Source organism: Brassica napus, chromosome C1, assembly GCF_020379485.1.
Source record: "Brassica napus cultivar Da-Ae chromosome C1, Da-Ae, whole genome shotgun sequence".
Taxonomy (NCBI): Eukaryota; Viridiplantae; Streptophyta; class Magnoliopsida; order Brassicales; family Brassicaceae; genus Brassica; species Brassica napus.
This window is the reverse complement of record NC_063444.1, coordinates 12,759,559-12,775,501: the sequence shown is the minus strand read 5'-3', so window position 1 is coordinate 12,775,501 and position 15,943 is coordinate 12,759,559. Positions and strand designations below refer to the sequence as shown.

At 37.4% G+C, this 15,943-nt stretch overlaps 3 protein-coding genes across 3 annotated transcripts; 2 read left to right on the top strand and 1 right to left on the bottom strand.

Moving 5' to 3' along the window:
• The first annotated feature begins 10,666 nt into the window (after positions 1 to 10,666).
• Positions 10,667 to 13,088, top strand: LOC106376045 (uncharacterized protein At5g49945-like). Its single transcript, XM_013816090.3, has 3 exons — positions 10,667 to 11,770; positions 12,345 to 12,548; positions 12,629 to 13,088. Exons 1-3 carry the CDS (start codon positions 10,790 to 10,792, stop codon positions 12,857 to 12,859), a joined length of 1,416 nt encoding a protein of 471 aa, XP_013671544.2. The 5' UTR covers positions 10,667 to 10,789; the 3' UTR covers positions 12,860 to 13,088.
• Positions 13,089 to 13,335: 247 nt separating this feature from the next.
• LOC106376043 (protein WHAT'S THIS FACTOR 9, mitochondrial-like) lies at positions 13,336 to 14,944 on the top strand. The gene has a single exon (XM_013816087.3). The coding sequence runs from the start codon at positions 13,502 to 13,504 to the stop codon at positions 14,651 to 14,653; it is 1,152 nt and encodes a 383-aa protein (XP_013671541.2). The 5' UTR covers positions 13,336 to 13,501; the 3' UTR covers positions 14,654 to 14,944.
• A 7-nt stretch (positions 14,945 to 14,951) lies between these two features.
• Positions 14,952 to 15,918, bottom strand: LOC106376044 (protein DMP3-like). Its single transcript, XM_013816089.3, has one exon. It carries the CDS (start codon positions 15,765 to 15,767, stop codon positions 15,117 to 15,119), a length of 651 nt encoding a protein of 216 aa, XP_013671543.2. The 5' UTR covers positions 15,768 to 15,918; the 3' UTR covers positions 14,952 to 15,116.
• Positions 15,919 to 15,943: the final 25 nt, after the last annotated feature.

The following is a 15,943-nucleotide window of genomic DNA, read 5'->3' as shown; positions in this document are numbered from 1 at the left end:
CTCACCATTAATCTTTGAAACTAACTTGTTCTCAGCTTAACATTGAACTCAAAAGAGTAAAGAGTAAATTGGTCATCTGGATTGAATCTAAAATTACTACAATTACCACTATTAACGTGACAGTAGCAAGAATTCATTTTTTATATATCAATAGCCCTTTTTATTTTGAAATTTTTTATTTTATTTTTAATTTTTTAAAATTTGAAATTCTACCCTCAAAAACTCAAACTCTTAACTCTAAACCCTAAGTCTAGATTAATTAACCCTAATGTATAAATGTATATTTATCCTTTAATAAAAACTTTTTGGTCATTTTATTTTTAAGTGTTATTTTTTGTGAAAATAACACTAAAAATGACTATCATAGAGAATTTTTCTAAAAACTTATATTTCTCAATTATTATTATAATTAGTTTTTTAAATTTTCTGAGTTTCTTAGATATATCTTTTATTTTATTTTTTCGGGGAAAAAAATGGAAATTGCATCTTACAACCATCAAACAAATTATAATTCACCCACTATCTAAAAACCTTATTTATTCAATATACACTACACACATTATAGATTATTGTCATATTACCCTTCTCAACCAACCGGTGAAACCTACTAACAAAAATAATTAAAAAATATATAAAAAACTTTTAGCCACATCTTCTAATCCATCACCACCACCGCCACGTCTCTACTCTACCATCTCTTTCCACTGTCTCTCTTTCTTCTTCAGATTATCAAAAAAATCATACATTTTCTTCTGTCACATAATTTTTCTCTTTTAATACTTCACCAAAAGAACAATCAATTGTTCAAAAGAAGAGACAAAGATGAAGTCATAGACGGTGAGCACACACAACAACTCTTTCATTTCTTTTCTTTTAAAAAAAAAATTAATTGATTCTCACAATCATGCTTTTGTTTTTATACTCTGTTTTTGTTTATGTTTTTGTTTTAAAGATCCAGTGGTGAAGAACAAACAACGATGAAAGCGTAGACGGTGAACACACACAACAACTCTTTCATTTTTTTCTCCTTTTTTTTCTTAAATCAATTGATTCTCACAATTATGCTTTTGTTTACATACTCTATTTTCGTTTCTGTTTTTATTTTACAGATTCAGTGGTGAAGAACAACGACGGCGAGTCGGTAAAAGCATCATCGTGTCGGGAAAAAGAGAGGAGATGAAGACGATCTCTATATGATGGTGAAGAATAATGATGGTGAACGAAATGAATGTGTATCAGTCTGTTTAAAAAAAAGAATTGAAGAAGATGAAATCGCCGTCTATACTATATTTGGTGAAATGAATAGTATAGTATATATTCTTAAGTATAGCTACCTATGTACGGTTACCATACTATTTGAGACATATTTCTATACTACTCATTAAAAATGTAATAATGTGTTATGTTTTTAAATTTGATAGGTCTCTTCTTTGTCATTTTGTGTGGTTGATTGTAATATGAAATTCATTTTTCGAGTGTTGGACAAATTTGATTATTTGGAACATTCGTTTACTATACTACTTAGACTATATGGAATATAAGATATGCATAATGCTAACCAAGTAAATGTACTTTCAAGTGTTTAATATTGGAAAACAAATTATAGATTGTATTTGGGTTTATAGGTTCCTGTCTAGGGTTTAGATTTACTAAGTAAAGGTTTGGGTATAGTAAACCATATTATATACTTTCTTTTGAGTTTATACTTCCTTGATTAGGGTTTAGCTTAATCTATTTATTTAGGTTTAGGGTTTAGGGTATATTTGGATTAGGGTTTAGTGACTAGAATTTAGGGTTCAGTATTTAGAAGGTGAGGGGGTATGGTTGGGATCAACATTAACTCTTTCATGCAATCATAGACATTATATTTGGGTTTAGATTTAGTAACTAGGGAGTTTGTTTAAGGTTTAATATTTAAATGGGTGGTATGGTTTAGGATTTTGTGATTAAGATTTAGGGTTTAGTATTTGAAAGGTGAGGGTTGAGTTTTGGGTTTAGTGATAATAGTTTAGGGTTTAATATTTAAAGTTGGATGTGAATCAGTCATTCTATACTATTTATAAGTTCTATACTATTTGAGACAATAGTTCTATACTATTTATTAAATATGTAATAATTTGCCATGTTATAGGTTTCTTGTTAGGGTTTAGATTGTCTAATATTGAAAAATAGTTTATAGATTGTATTCGAGTTTATAAGTTCCTGGTTAGGGTTTAGATTTACTAAGTAGGGGTTTGTGTATAGTAGTTAGCGATTTTAGGTGGGTTTATTATGTATAGTTCTTACCGCATCTTGGGTGTTGTACTATGTCACTGAGATAGAATTGTACACTTGCAACATATGGTTAAGATTATATTTGGGTTTAGATTTAGTAACTAGAGGGTTTGTCTAGGGTTTAATATTTAAGTGGGTGGATAGAATTTAATATGTATGTTCTATGGCTGATAAATTTTAAATATATAGTAAAACAATTATATATTATATTTGGTTTATAATTTACTGTGATTACAGTATATATTTACTAATTAGAGGTAAAAAAACAGTTATGTGGATGATTTTGACACTATCGTTGTCAATAGCGTGCACTAAATTTTAGCCACATTTTATTTTGTTGACTTCATATTTAAATATCTTATTCACCGTATATTTCTTTGGTCACATCATCTCTAACAACACAAAATCACTGGATGCTTAAAAGAAGAAATAGTAGAAACGGATAATAAATGACATAAATGTTAGTTATTACATTATGTCAAAATCAATGACATACACTTAATTTCTTTTGCAATCTTAGACATCTCGCAAATTCTCCAAAAAAAAAGAAGATCCGGTGCTAGTCTCGAAGCAGGCAAGCACGTTTTTTCAGCTATTTTACAAGATTTAGCTTTTCTTTTTCGGAGTTGAGATCATTGCACATTTAGGGAGATGAAAACCTATCGATGATGGTGAAGAGATTCTTATATCTTTCTCTTCAATGTTTTAGCAGTTTCCATAGTACTCGGTGAGTAGATCTTTCACTTAGAGTTGTGGGTACAAAAAACTCATGGTCATGGGTGGATTGATGATTATATACGCTGACTATGGTATTGAATGCAACGCAGAGAAAAAGCAGAACAAAAGCAGGAAGAATTGTTATGCAGCCCAATCTGCAATTACTACCCATTCACAATTTCACATACAGAACAAGAAAAACTAATAAAATAATTATTAAACTGTATGCAGAACATTTTACTTGTGAACAAAAATGTACTGCATAGAAGGAGAAAAAGAGGCTGTCTGTATACAAAGGCCCAATAGGATGACTTTATTTTTTATTTTTAGCCAGACACAACTTCACTTTTATGCATAAACCAAAAATCTTCTTAATTACTATTTTTTTTTTACTTTTTTGTTTGTTTTCAGATATAATAATTTAAAGACAATTTTTATATGTAAAATGATATTATATATATTAAATTATATATTATTTTTATAAGCACTTATATATATATATAAGCACTTATATATATATATATATATATATTTACTTGACATATGCATAAATTTAACATAATTTTTGTAACAAGTTTTTATACACATTTTTTTTGTATTCTATAATAATAATATATATATAACAAAACTAAATAATCTTATTATTAATGATAGTTAACGTAAATAAAGCAATTAACAGTTGTGTATAAAAATTAAATTTCATCTTATAATATTTTTTATACATTAATTATCTTCTAAAAATACGTTTAAAGAATGTTATATATAGAATATAGATATTCACAATAACATATATAAAATTGACAATATTAATTCTGAACATTCCGTTTTCGGTTCGGTTTTTTCGAATTTTGGTTTTTTCGGTACTAAATATATAGGAACCGTTCGGTTATTTATGAAATTCGGTTTGGGTCTAGTTCAGTTCTTTTTGGTTTTGGGCTGGTTCATGTAACAATTATAAGAACCGTCTAATATCCGATAATTTTTTGTTCCAATTCGGGTACGATTCAGTTATGATTTTTTAGTTAATTTTGGATATTTAGGGGTAAAATCACAATTTTGGGGGTATGGGATTTTTTTAACATTATATTTATTACTTATTTATGATAAGTTCTATTTTGTTTAGATATTTAATTTTCATTAAAAAAATTCAATTCGTATAAAAATTACAATAATTTATTAAATTAATGTGATATGAATTTGTTCTGGTTGATCTGCATGATCTGCATTTGTTCTGCTTGATCTGCATTTTTGTTTGATCTGCATCACCCATTCGAAGCCTATATGTGACTAAAGACATTGGGTGAAGCTTAGTCACATTTTAGTTTTATTTTTTGCATATTTGTATTCCATTATCTAACTTGTATATATACCTGTTGACAAAAAAAAACTTGTATATACTAATTCCTTGAGTTTTTTTTTGTCAACTCATTATTTTGTTTGTTTTAAACTTAATAATTGATCATTTGTAAATTCTAATTTTTTATTTCTCTCTATGCTATAAAACTTATTATTGTTAAGGTATCGATCCAAGTTCTCAATTATAAATTCAGCTTCTTTGTTATACGGCTTGATTAACAGTTTACGAATCGACTTCGATCTTAGTTTCTAAAACGCAATCAAAGCAAACAATACAAGCGAAATGGTCAACCGGTGTTCACCGCACTTCCCCGGAGAGGAGAAGCCGCTATACTCACCGGAGATAGCTCAGCTAGCAAATCACTATAATCGATATGATTACAAGTGTTCGATATCACAACCTTGATATCGTTTGTTCTTCGTGCAGCTATTACAAGCATATACACAAGGAATTGACGGAGAAGATTACGTTAGCGACTACGACAGAGATGACAGCCTTTCAACCTCCATTTCCTCCGATGACGACGGCGGATCGCAGAATGAACCGGAGAAAGTACCAGGACCTCAAGAGCTTTGATCACTGCAGGATCTCTCTGATCTTAATCTGACTTTCTCCTCCAGCTACTCGTAATCTCTCTTTATCCTCTTCTCTCTGTATCTCTTCTTCTCGTCTCTGTTTATGAAACGAAGACGATGACTTGTAACAAACTCCACGGGACCCACTTATAACAACCTTATCCCATTAGTAAAACGCTCCGTTTCACTTTGCTTCCTCTATCGGGTTAAAGCCCACAAACTCGAGACTTTTCCACAAAAGAGTAAAGCCCAATGACTAATACGACACCGCTTCACAAATCTCCACCTTGTCGATTAGGTCATTCAAACGTACCCCTTGGCGCCGAACACTGTTCATCTCTGAGAAGTCAAAACCATGTCGGAATCTCCTCAGAACAGTCGTACCGGCTCAAACGATCATTATGAATCAAACGACATTTCCTTCCAGATCCCTCAAGGACCAATCAGAAGTTCTGACCCTTTGTTCTTTAATTCTGAGTTCGTGAGATCTCCAACTCTCACTCTTCCAGACAGTTTCAAACTACCAGAAACACCTCCACCTCTCCCACGAGTTGAATTCGAAGAACAGATGACTCTGAATCAGCCTGAAACTACTGAAACTCCACCTCGAAGACAAACCAATCTTGAGTACTGTAAGTAGTAATCTCTTTATCTGCTCAAATCTCTTTGACAAAATAGAACCGATGAACTCACTTCATTCTTCTTTTTCAGTCAACGAACATCTGAACATATTCGGAGAGACTCCAGTAACCCCAGCGTAAGATTCCAAAGCTCTACAACATCCTTCCTCGTTAGTAAACATGTTGTTTGACCAAGAACAAATCACTAACCCGTTTGCTCTCTGTCTTTCTATGTACTCCTTCTGACGAGACAACCAACAACAAAGTCATCTAGGAGTACTTCAATACGCGATAAAAAAATGACCCCCAGTGTTACGAGATGCTTCTCGAATGCACCACCAAGTAAACTCTTAGTCAGTAGATCAGCTAGATTTAGACTAGTATGAATTTTTAGAATCTTAACCATACCAAAATCCACAATGTCTCTGATAAAATGAATCTTATTTGCCACATGTTTGGTCATGTCATGATGAACTGAATTCTTTGCTTGACAAATAGCGCTCTGTGAATGACAGTTGAGCTTAAAACACTCAGAATTAAAACCCAATTCACCACAGAATTCTCTCAACCATAAACCTTCCTTTGTAGCTTCAGATGATGCCATGTACTCAGCCTCTGTTGTAGATAGAGCTACAACATGTTGCAATGTTGACCTCCAACTCACTGTATTTCCACCAACTTGAAACACATAACCAGTTACTGATCGTCGCTTATCAAGATCCGTAGAGTAATCCGAATCACTAAAACCTTCAATCTCAAAATGTCCAGACTTAGTAAACGTTAGACACACTTCTGAAGCTCCTTGTAGATAACGTAGAATCCACTTTATTGCCCCCAATGTTCTTGACTTGGCTTAGACATGAACCTGCTAACCAAACCAACTGCGAAAGCTAAATCTGGTCTTGAACCAACCATTGCATGCATCAAACTCCCAACTGCGCTTGCATAAGGAACTGAATCCATCTCTTTTGCTTTCATGACCCATTCTTTATCTGTTAAACTCCTCAGTTTAAACTGACAGTTAGAAGGAGTAACCACTGGCTTGCAGAACTCCATTCCAAACGTTCTCAAAATCTGTTTCACATACTTTCCTTGAGACAATTTCAGCACTCCTTTCTTTCGATCACGTATAATGTCCATTCCAAGTATCCTGGCTGCAGGACCAAGATCCTCTATTTCAAATTCAGACTTCAAAACCTCTTTTAGCCTTGAGATTTCCTTCTTGCTCTTAGCTGTGATCAACATATCATCAACATACAGAAGTAGATAGATATTATCACCAGCCTTGTCTTCTTTCAAGTAGACACACGGATCCTTAATACATATTTTGAAGCCTGGTGTCTTTATAAACGAATCAAACCTCAAGTTCCACTGTCTTGGAGATTGTTTTAATCCGTATAAAGATTTCTTCAACAAACACACTTTCCCTTCATCACCTTTCTTGATAAAACCCTCTGGTTGTTCCATGTAAATTGTTTCATCTAGATTCCCATGAAGAAAAGTTGTTTTCACATCCATTTGTTCCAGCTCAGCATAAAAATTTACAACATAGGAGAGAATGATTCGAATTGAGACATGTTTAACTACTGGCGCAAATATCTCGTTGAAATCAATTCCTTCAACCTGAGTATAACCTTTAGCCACTAGACGCGACTTGTATCTAGGATCTTCAACTCCTGGTATACCTTCTTTATACTTATAAACCCATTTGTAACCAATGATTCTTTGTCTCCGAGGTCTCTCACCTACATCCCACGTTCCATTCTTTTCAAGTGAATCTTTCTCTTCATCCATTGAAGTCTTCCACTTTTTCCAGTCCTTGCTTCTTTTTGCTTCTGCATAGCTCTGAGGTTCATTTACCTCTAGATCTGCTGCACTGGTTAAGGCGTATGCAACAAAGTCTCCACTCTCAAAGATACCTGGAGGTTTTATCTGTCTCCTTACACGATCTCTTGCCAGAAGACAATCATCCAACGAAGTCTCGGTGTCTCCTACTTCTTGTATTGTTTCCGCTTCCTCTTCTTCTGAATCTGAGCTCCCTTCTTTATTCAGAATAGCTCCACCTTCATTAGTGTTTCCTGACCCTGAAGTAGAGCCAAATTCAACAGTAGAGCCTCCTCTTGTAAGACCTTTAATCAGATCAGCTTTAAAAGTTAGTCGCTTAGACTTAGGAGAAACTTCAGCTTCCTTTTCCTTTGATTTCATATACAAACTCTCTTCATCAAACACCATATTTCTGCTTATCGTAGACTTCCCTTCTTCTGGTAACCAGACTCGATATCCTTTTGTTCCCTGTGGATAACCCATGAAGATACCTTTCAAAGCTTTCGGACTCATCTTATCTTGAACTGTGTGCACGTAAGCAACACATCCGAATCTCCTAAGATGACTGAACTCCACCTTCACACCAGAACACGCTTCCTCTGGATTCTTGAACTCAATTGACGCATTTGGAGTTATGTTAATTAGATAGACAGCTGTAGCAGCAGCTTCAGCCCAAAACTTATTTTCTAAACCAGATTCAGCTAACATACACCGTATCTTGTCAGCAATGGTTCTGTTCATTCTTTCTGCCAGTCCATTCTGCTGTGGAGTATAAGTGCAGGTTCTGTGTCGTTTGATTCCAGCTTCCTTACACATCTTGTCCATCAAGTTGTTACAAAACTCCAGCTCATTGTCTGTTCTTAGACATTTATTTTTTTTCCGGTTTGAGTTTCAACCAGTCTTTTCCACTCTGATATATTCTTGTAGACCTCATCCATAGATCGTAAGAACCTGATCCAAACCTTCTTAGAGAAATCATCAATCAGTGTGAGAAAATACTTACAACCTGACAAGCTCTCTTCATTCGACACTGATCCCCATAGATCACTATGAACATACCCAAGAATCTCAGTAGTCACATGCTTAGCACTTGGAAATGATAACTTGTGAGCTTTACCAAGAACATATACTTCACAGAAATCCAACGTATGAACCTCCTTCCTCTCAAGATACCCATTCTTCACCAGAACATTCATGTTCTTTAAACTCATGTGACCAAGTCTTGAATGCCATCGATTTGTGAGATTCACATCAGCTCTAGCAACATTAGCTTCAGCTTTCACCACGGTTCCTTGCAAGTAGTATAACCCATCCTTATAGTTTCCTGAGAACACTGTCTTACCTTCTTTAAAGAAAGTAACCTTGTAGTCTTCTCCCGTGTACTTACAACCGTTCTTTTCCATTTGACCATAAGATATCAAATTTCTCACCATTTATGGCATATACCTCACACCAGTCAGAACCACAGTAGACTGATCAGGATTCACAATCTTCAACTTTCCAATTCCTTTTACTTTACTGACAGTGTTGTTTCCCATTAGTACTTTTCCTCCATCAAACTCCTCTAGATCAAATAGAACTTCTTTGTTTGGGGTGATGTGGAATGTGCAGCCTGAGTCAAGAACCCATTTTTGTTTAGTATCTTGCACACTTGCCGTTAAGATCATAGGATATTCCTTCTCTTGAGCAACATTTGCGGAACTTGTAGCTCTCTGATGTTTTCTCTCAGGACAATCACGTTTAAAGTGACCTTCTTTTCCACACACCCAACACTCTCTAGCTTTAGGCTGAGACTTCCCTCTTGACTTCGATCTGAAGCCTTTGCTCTTTGATATATTCTTCCCCTGATTTTCAGAACGTTTGTCTGACCTCCCCCTTGAAACAACTAGACCCTCAGCACTTGACTTTGCACGCTTATTCAAGCCTTTCTCCTTAAGTTCTGCTTCTTTAGCATATGTTGAGGTTGTCACTTCTTTGACAGTTAGTGTCTCTTTCCCATTTCCATAATTTAGAGTATGAACCAATGAATCATACTGCGGGGGAAGACTTGTGAGAATCTGTATAGCTTGATCCTCATCTGACACGTTGATGTTTAGACTAGCAAGATCATCCACCAGCTTTAGAAACTTATCAAGATTCTCTGCAATGCTTTTGTTTTCATCCATCTTATAACTCGCAAAACTTTGCTTCAGATAGATACGATTAGGAAGAGTCTTGGTTTGATAGTCACGTTCTCAAGCTTTCCATACTCCTATGGCGGTGGTTTCCTTCATTACTTTCCTTAGAACCATATTTGTCAAGCTGTAACAAATGAGATTCCGAGCTCTTGTATCCTTTTCTTTAGCCGAAGGATCCTTCTTCACGTCTTGATCTGAATCACCATCAGACTCCTTCTTTGATGAATCAGCTTCTTCGTTTAAGATGTGTCCCAGGCCTTGCAGTTCAAGCTGCATTAACATCTTAAACTTCCACATTCCAAAGTCACCAGATCCATCAAACTTCTCCATCTCAAACTTACCATGAACTGACTTCATCTTGACCAATCAATCAGTAAACTCAAACCGCAACCTCACATTCAAGCAAGCAACCAATAACCACCAGCGATCGTACCTCCAGTCTTTGTAAGAGATCATTGCACACGTGTAGGGGGATTAAAACCTTTCGTTGATGGTGGAGAAATTCCTGTCTTTCCCTTCAATGTTTTTGCAATGTCCATTGTACTTGGTGAGTAGATCTTAGATTCTTACACTTAGAGTTGTCGTGCTAAACACATGGGTGGATTGATGATTCCTTACGCACGCTGACTATATAAGTGACTAATAAAGACATTATGTGAAGCTTAGTCGCAATTTAGTTTTATTGATTGCATATTTATTTGTATTTCATGATTTAACTTGTATATCTTTTCTAATTCCTTGAGTATTTTTATTTGTTTGTTTTAAACTTAATAATTGATAATTTTGCAAATTATAATTTATTTATTTATTTCTATGCTATAAAAATTATATTCTTTTAGTTTCAAAAATGATCCATGTTTTAGAAGAAAAAAAATTGTTTCTAAAAGATCTATATTTTACCCTTTTAATGTAATAATGATAAATTGTAAATTTTAAAAGCATTAATTGTATTTACTAAACTTTGATTGGTTAAAAATCATAGAAAATAGTTAATTTATTGTCAAATTTTTTTGTATTTTTATAATAATTGTGAGAATATACATTATTTTGAAACCGAGTGAGTATACGATGATCTCTTTTAATCTCTTTTTATTCATGTTTTCTTAATTTCTTAGATATATCTTTTAGGAAAAATTAAAGATCTAGTGCAGAAGCAGGCAAGCACGACTCTCTAAACTCTTATTTTTTTCAGCTATTTTACAACTCTTCTTTTCTGGGAGTTGAGTTTTCTCTACGGATCCCAAAATGAATCTCCCCCTCTCCTTCTTCTCCATCGCTCTCATCGCTTTCCTCTTCCTCCACCATCACGCCCTCGCTGCTTCTCACTTCGAAGGCTTCGATGCCGAAGACGACGAGTTCTCAGAAGACTCCACTGACCTTCACCACTCTCTCCGTCCTCCCCTCATAACTCAGTCTCAGTCAACTCTCCCGGATCCGGATCCGGATCCCTCCCCCGAACCCGATTCCAAATCGGACCCTTCTCCTTCCCAAACACCTCCCAAGAAGCCCTCTTCAACCTCCTTCGATTTCTGGGACGAGGACGAGTTCGAGGGATTGCCCGAGAACGAATCTCCGACTACCCCATCTCCTTCGGATCAGCTAACTCCAGATCCGGAGCCCGCTTCAGAAAGTCCAGACCTTGACGTCATCCCGACGAAGAAGAAGCTCTCGTCGTACACGGTGGAGATCGTCTCCGTATCGATCTTGATCGCTTACTTGATCAACTACTTCACCGGCAAACGCGAGAACGAGAACCTCGCTCTATCCTGGGCCACCAAGTTCGGTCTCAAAGACTCAATCTTCGAGAAAAACTTCAGCTTTCTCGGAGTCGGCGAAGGAGAGGACTCTCCCCTGCTGCTTAAAGAGGCCACGAACGTGTTCAAGTTCTACGCGAGCGGGAGGAGGTTTTGCCATGGGGTGTTGGCGACTATGGAGCTTAAGAGTAGACATGATTTGATTTCGAGGCTTTATAATTGCGTGGTGCCTTGTAAAGATGAGATTAGTTTCGAGGTGTATATGAACGAGGAGGCGATGGATCATGTTGTGTTTGCGATGGCGAGGAAGAAGATGGCGAAGATGATGCATAAGGAGCTGAGGGATCTGCAGAGGTTTGGAGGGGTGGTGCCGGCTCCTGGCGGGAGGAAGTGGGTGTCGGAGGAGTTGGCTGTGATCTCTGAGTCTAAGGAGGTTGCTGGAGATATGATTACTGATGTTGTACTTGATCAGGTTAGAATGCTTAATCTCTTTGTGTGTTCTCATTGTTTGAGGGTTGACAGTGATAGTACTTTTGTTTAGTTTAGTTTCTTATTAGACTTGAGCGGATGAACGTGAAAGTTCATAGGAACTTTGCTCTGGCCTCATTGGTGACTTTGTCACTTAAGGTTCTGTCTTTTTGTGGTGTGCTTCTGATAGAAAGACAGAGACTTTCTGTGAATTGCGAACCATACATCATCACTTTTTTTTTTTTTTGGTGTGAATCGAATCAAGTTTGTTTCTGTCCAGTTATACGGAGATACAGGGTGCAGACTTGTGATGTACAGAAAAATCCCCTAGGTTCCTTTTGCTGTGTATTTAGGATAATATATTCCAATTGTTTTATGTCTATAGTGAATTGGTGCATGATTATAAATTGTCATCCACTGGGGATATCTGAGTCTTCTTCTGTTGATGTGGAAATGGATCTCAGTTCTGTTGGACCTAGATTGTTGGTCTTTGCTTGTTAATGTGTGGCTTGTGTATCTCCTCAAATCATCTGTTATACATACTAATCAAATTTGGATGATGCAATTGCGCTCTGTAGGTTTTTGGTGACAAGTCGTTCGACAAGTTTGGAAAGTATTTCATCTCAATGCATTTTTCGGACCAACTTCCTGGCAAACACAGGAAGATGCTGCTTTTCAAGTTCGCCCTACCTGATGCTAAACACATGGATGATATGGTTCGCTTGGTAGCCCTTATTCCGTATTACATTGACTTAATTGGGCGCTACAAGCTCAGCTCCCAGGTATAGTGGCAAACTTATTATCACTTGCAGTTTTATCATCATGCGTGACAGGTTGAATAAAGTAAAATTTGTGTATGCAGGCACGGAACAAAACCGATGGTGCTAGACAAAAGGCGGCTCAGGAAGCGTACAAGGAACTAGAGAATGTGAGGCAAGAGGCATTACAGAGAAAGAAAGCCGAGAAGAAGAAACTATTGGAGGAGGCCGAGACAAAGCTTAGCGGCGAGGCTCTAAGGAAGAAAGAGGCTAAAGAACGTGCACGACAGATGAAGAAGGCAATGCCAAAAGTTAAGATGAGCCGCGGTCACTAAGATGCTCAAGCAATAGGGACATCTCTCTTAAGATCATAGTCTCATGTCTGCCATTGGAACAGCTATTTTATTCCTCTACTCCCTCCTTTTTCTAGCCCTTTCGATTAGATATTTCTTCTTACTTGCATGAACCTTACGGTTTCCCTTATAGTGACACCCAGGCTGTGCGTTTTGATAATCCTCAAAGACCTAGTTTCTTGTTCACTGAAAGTAATATCCTTTATTCTCAGTTAGCCATTGCAATGAATGAAAAAGAAATGTTAAAAATTACCTACACAGTAATTAGGAGCTTTGTATAGGCAAGGGTTTAAAGTTATCAAATTATTGATTTATTTTTTAGATATTTAAAATTTAGATATTGTTATAAAATTATTTTATAAAATACAAAAGTTAGAAATGCAAAAATAAGAAATTAAACAAATTTGTAAATTTGCTTTAACATTATTGTTTGATTTGATATATTTGATTACTAATTTAAATTAATATTAATCAATTTGCAGTCTAAACCATTTTAGACCATTTAGAAAAAAAAGTGTTACAACGTAAAGCATGAATGACAAAAGTCTTCCGTTGAGCTGAACTTTGCAGGGTAAATATAAACCAAAAGGCGACAACTTCACAGAAACTTTGCACTAAACTCTAATGGCAGCAGCTACGGCCACCAAGCTAGGAAGATCTCTACAACAAAGACGCACCTTCATCAACGCCAGAGTCAAATGGGTCGGCGACCCATACCTCGACGAAGCAGTCCAGCGAGAGAAAAACCTCAAACAACTCCTCTCCCTAAAGGACCGAATCGTATCATCTCCCTCGAAATCACTCCCTCTCTCTTCCCTCTCGCTCCTCAAGCCTCTCGTTAACCTCCACGTAACCGCCGCCGCGTTTCTCCAGAAATACCCTTCCGTCTTCGCAACGTTCCAGCCTTCACGGTCTCTCCCTCTCCACGTCCGCCTCACTCCGCAAGCTCTCGACCTCCACAGAGAAGAAGAGACCATCCACCTCTCTCCGACTCACCGTAACGTCGCCGTTCAACGTCTCGCAAAGCTCTTGATGCTCACGGGAGCTGGGAGTCTCCCTCTCTACGTCGTCGATCGCTTCAGGTTCGATTTAGGTCTCCCTCCCGATTACGTTACTTCGTTGATATGCGATTACCCTGATTACTTTGAAGTAACAGAGGTTAACGATCGGTTAAACGGTGGCAAGACTCTAGCTTTGTCGCTTACTTCGCCGCGGAAGAGCCTCGCCGTGTCGGAGATGGAGAGAAGAGAAAGTACCATCAACGGGTCTCGTGTGAAAAAGGGGTTGCGCATAAGGTATTCGATGAATTTCCCCAAAGGGTACGAGTTGGAGAAAAGGATCAAGAACTGGGTGGAGCAATGGCAGGACCTTCCGTACATCTCTCCCTACGAAAACGCGTTTCATCTAGGGTCGAACAGCGACCAGGCTGAGAAGTGGGCTGTTGCGGTACTTCACGAGCTTCTGTATCTATTGGTATCTAAGAAGACTGAGACTGAGAATGTGCTTTGTTTAGGGGAGTATTTAGGGTTTGGGACGAGGTTGAAGAAGGCTTTGGTGCATCATCCGGGTATATTTTACATGTCCCACAAGATTCGGACGCAGACTGTTGTGTTAAGGGAAGGTTATCATAAGGCTTTCTTGATTGAGAAGCATCCATTGATGGGGATGAGACATAGGTATCTTTATCTTATGAGCAGATCAGGGAGAGTAAAGAAACGAGACTATGTTCCTGGAATTAAGAGAAGCACTCCAAGCGTTGATGCACAAAACAGCTAATATTCATATAGGATTAGTTGTAGCCGGAACTCGTTGTGTAGAACGAGTGAGTGGCTACGATTGTTCAAGTAAAACAGCTAAACTGACTTATGGTCCTTAGGACATCAGGCATGTTGATGGTTTTTTAAGTTAAGAAAATCACGAAGCAGAGGAAGAGCTGAAACTCAGGATCGACCTCTTAGGCGACATAGTCAACATGGGTTTGTATCTTCATGAGTCAATAATCTTATTCAATTGTATTTCGCGTCGTCAGACTTATTATAAGGTCGTTGCATGCGTTATTAATTTCCACTCAACGAACGATAAAACTTATAATCAATTACAGGAAGTAGATGAGAAGGAACACAGATAGATACAAACACAAAATGATTACAAAAAAAAAAGAATATAAGCCAACCACCTTTGCACATAATTATATGAATCAATTGTTTAAACGCACTTGGAAATTAAAAATATAAAGGATCTAACGGCGACCTCCGTTTCCGGTGACCGGATAACCGATGCCATGTCGTCTCGCCGGAAAAACCAAGAACAACAAACCGCAAATAACTCCAACACCCATCGGAACAATATCCAAAACCTTCTTGGTTCCTTGCTCAGGCGCAGGATAAAAACAGCTCACAGCATTTCTCTCCCTCAAAGCCACCGCACCAAACACAAGCACAGACAGAACTGCATGGATCCAGTCGACGATCCGGATCTGGTATTTGCTTAGATCGGGCAAACCCACACCGGACGGGTCAGGGTAGTCAAAAACCCACATACCTTTACGAGTCGCAAACCCGTAGTACACGTTACCGTCTTCAGCCTTGACGCTGTCCGTGAACGAGCTGAGGAAGCATGAGATGGAGAGGAGCGTTAAGAGCACTGCGGTTAAAACGCGCGTGGAGTACTCGCACGAGCCGTTTGATGTGAAGACGGGAATGAGGAACTGGAAAGCTAGTAGCGTTCCTGTCGGGAGGAGGTTGGCTAAGTTTGCAACTGACGTCAGCGTCTGTGACACGGCATGTTGAGATATCGAAGGTTGTCTCCTTAGCTGTGGAGGAGGAGGGGAGTCTGATGGCTCTTGCGAAATAGTTGGGTTTCTCTGCGTCAGAGAAGAAGAAGATGACATGTTTTTTCTCTCTTTCGTTTTTTCTTGTTTGCGTGGAGAGTTAATGAATGATTATGAGCGTATTATATACAGACTAAGTTTAAGACAACGTGAGGTTATTAGTGTTGAAAAATGGTTTGTTGACGTGATCAAGGTGTGTTGAGAAGTCAGGAGAGGCGAGAGAGCTTGGTGTCGTT

Excerpts from the sequence above, each read along its gene's own strand:
- LOC106376045 (XM_013816090.3), top strand. The coding sequence starts at position 10,790 with ATGAATCTCCCCCTCTCCTTCTTCTCCATCGCTCTCATCGCTTTCCTC. Across the intron at positions 11,771-12,344 it reads CTGATGTTGTACTTGATCAG|GTTTTTGGTGACAAGTCGTT; the intron begins GTTAGAATGCTT and ends TGCGCTCTGTAG. Across the intron at positions 12,549-12,628 it reads GCTACAAGCTCAGCTCCCAG|GCACGGAACAAAACCGATGG; the intron begins GTATAGTGGCAA and ends TTGTGTATGCAG.
- LOC106376043 (XM_013816087.3), top strand. The coding sequence starts at position 13,502 with ATGGCAGCAGCTACGGCCACCAAGCTAGGAAGATCTCTACAACAAAGA.
- LOC106376044 (XM_013816089.3), bottom strand. The coding sequence starts at position 15,767 with ATGTCATCTTCTTCTTCTCTGACGCAGAGAAACCCAACTATTTCGCAA.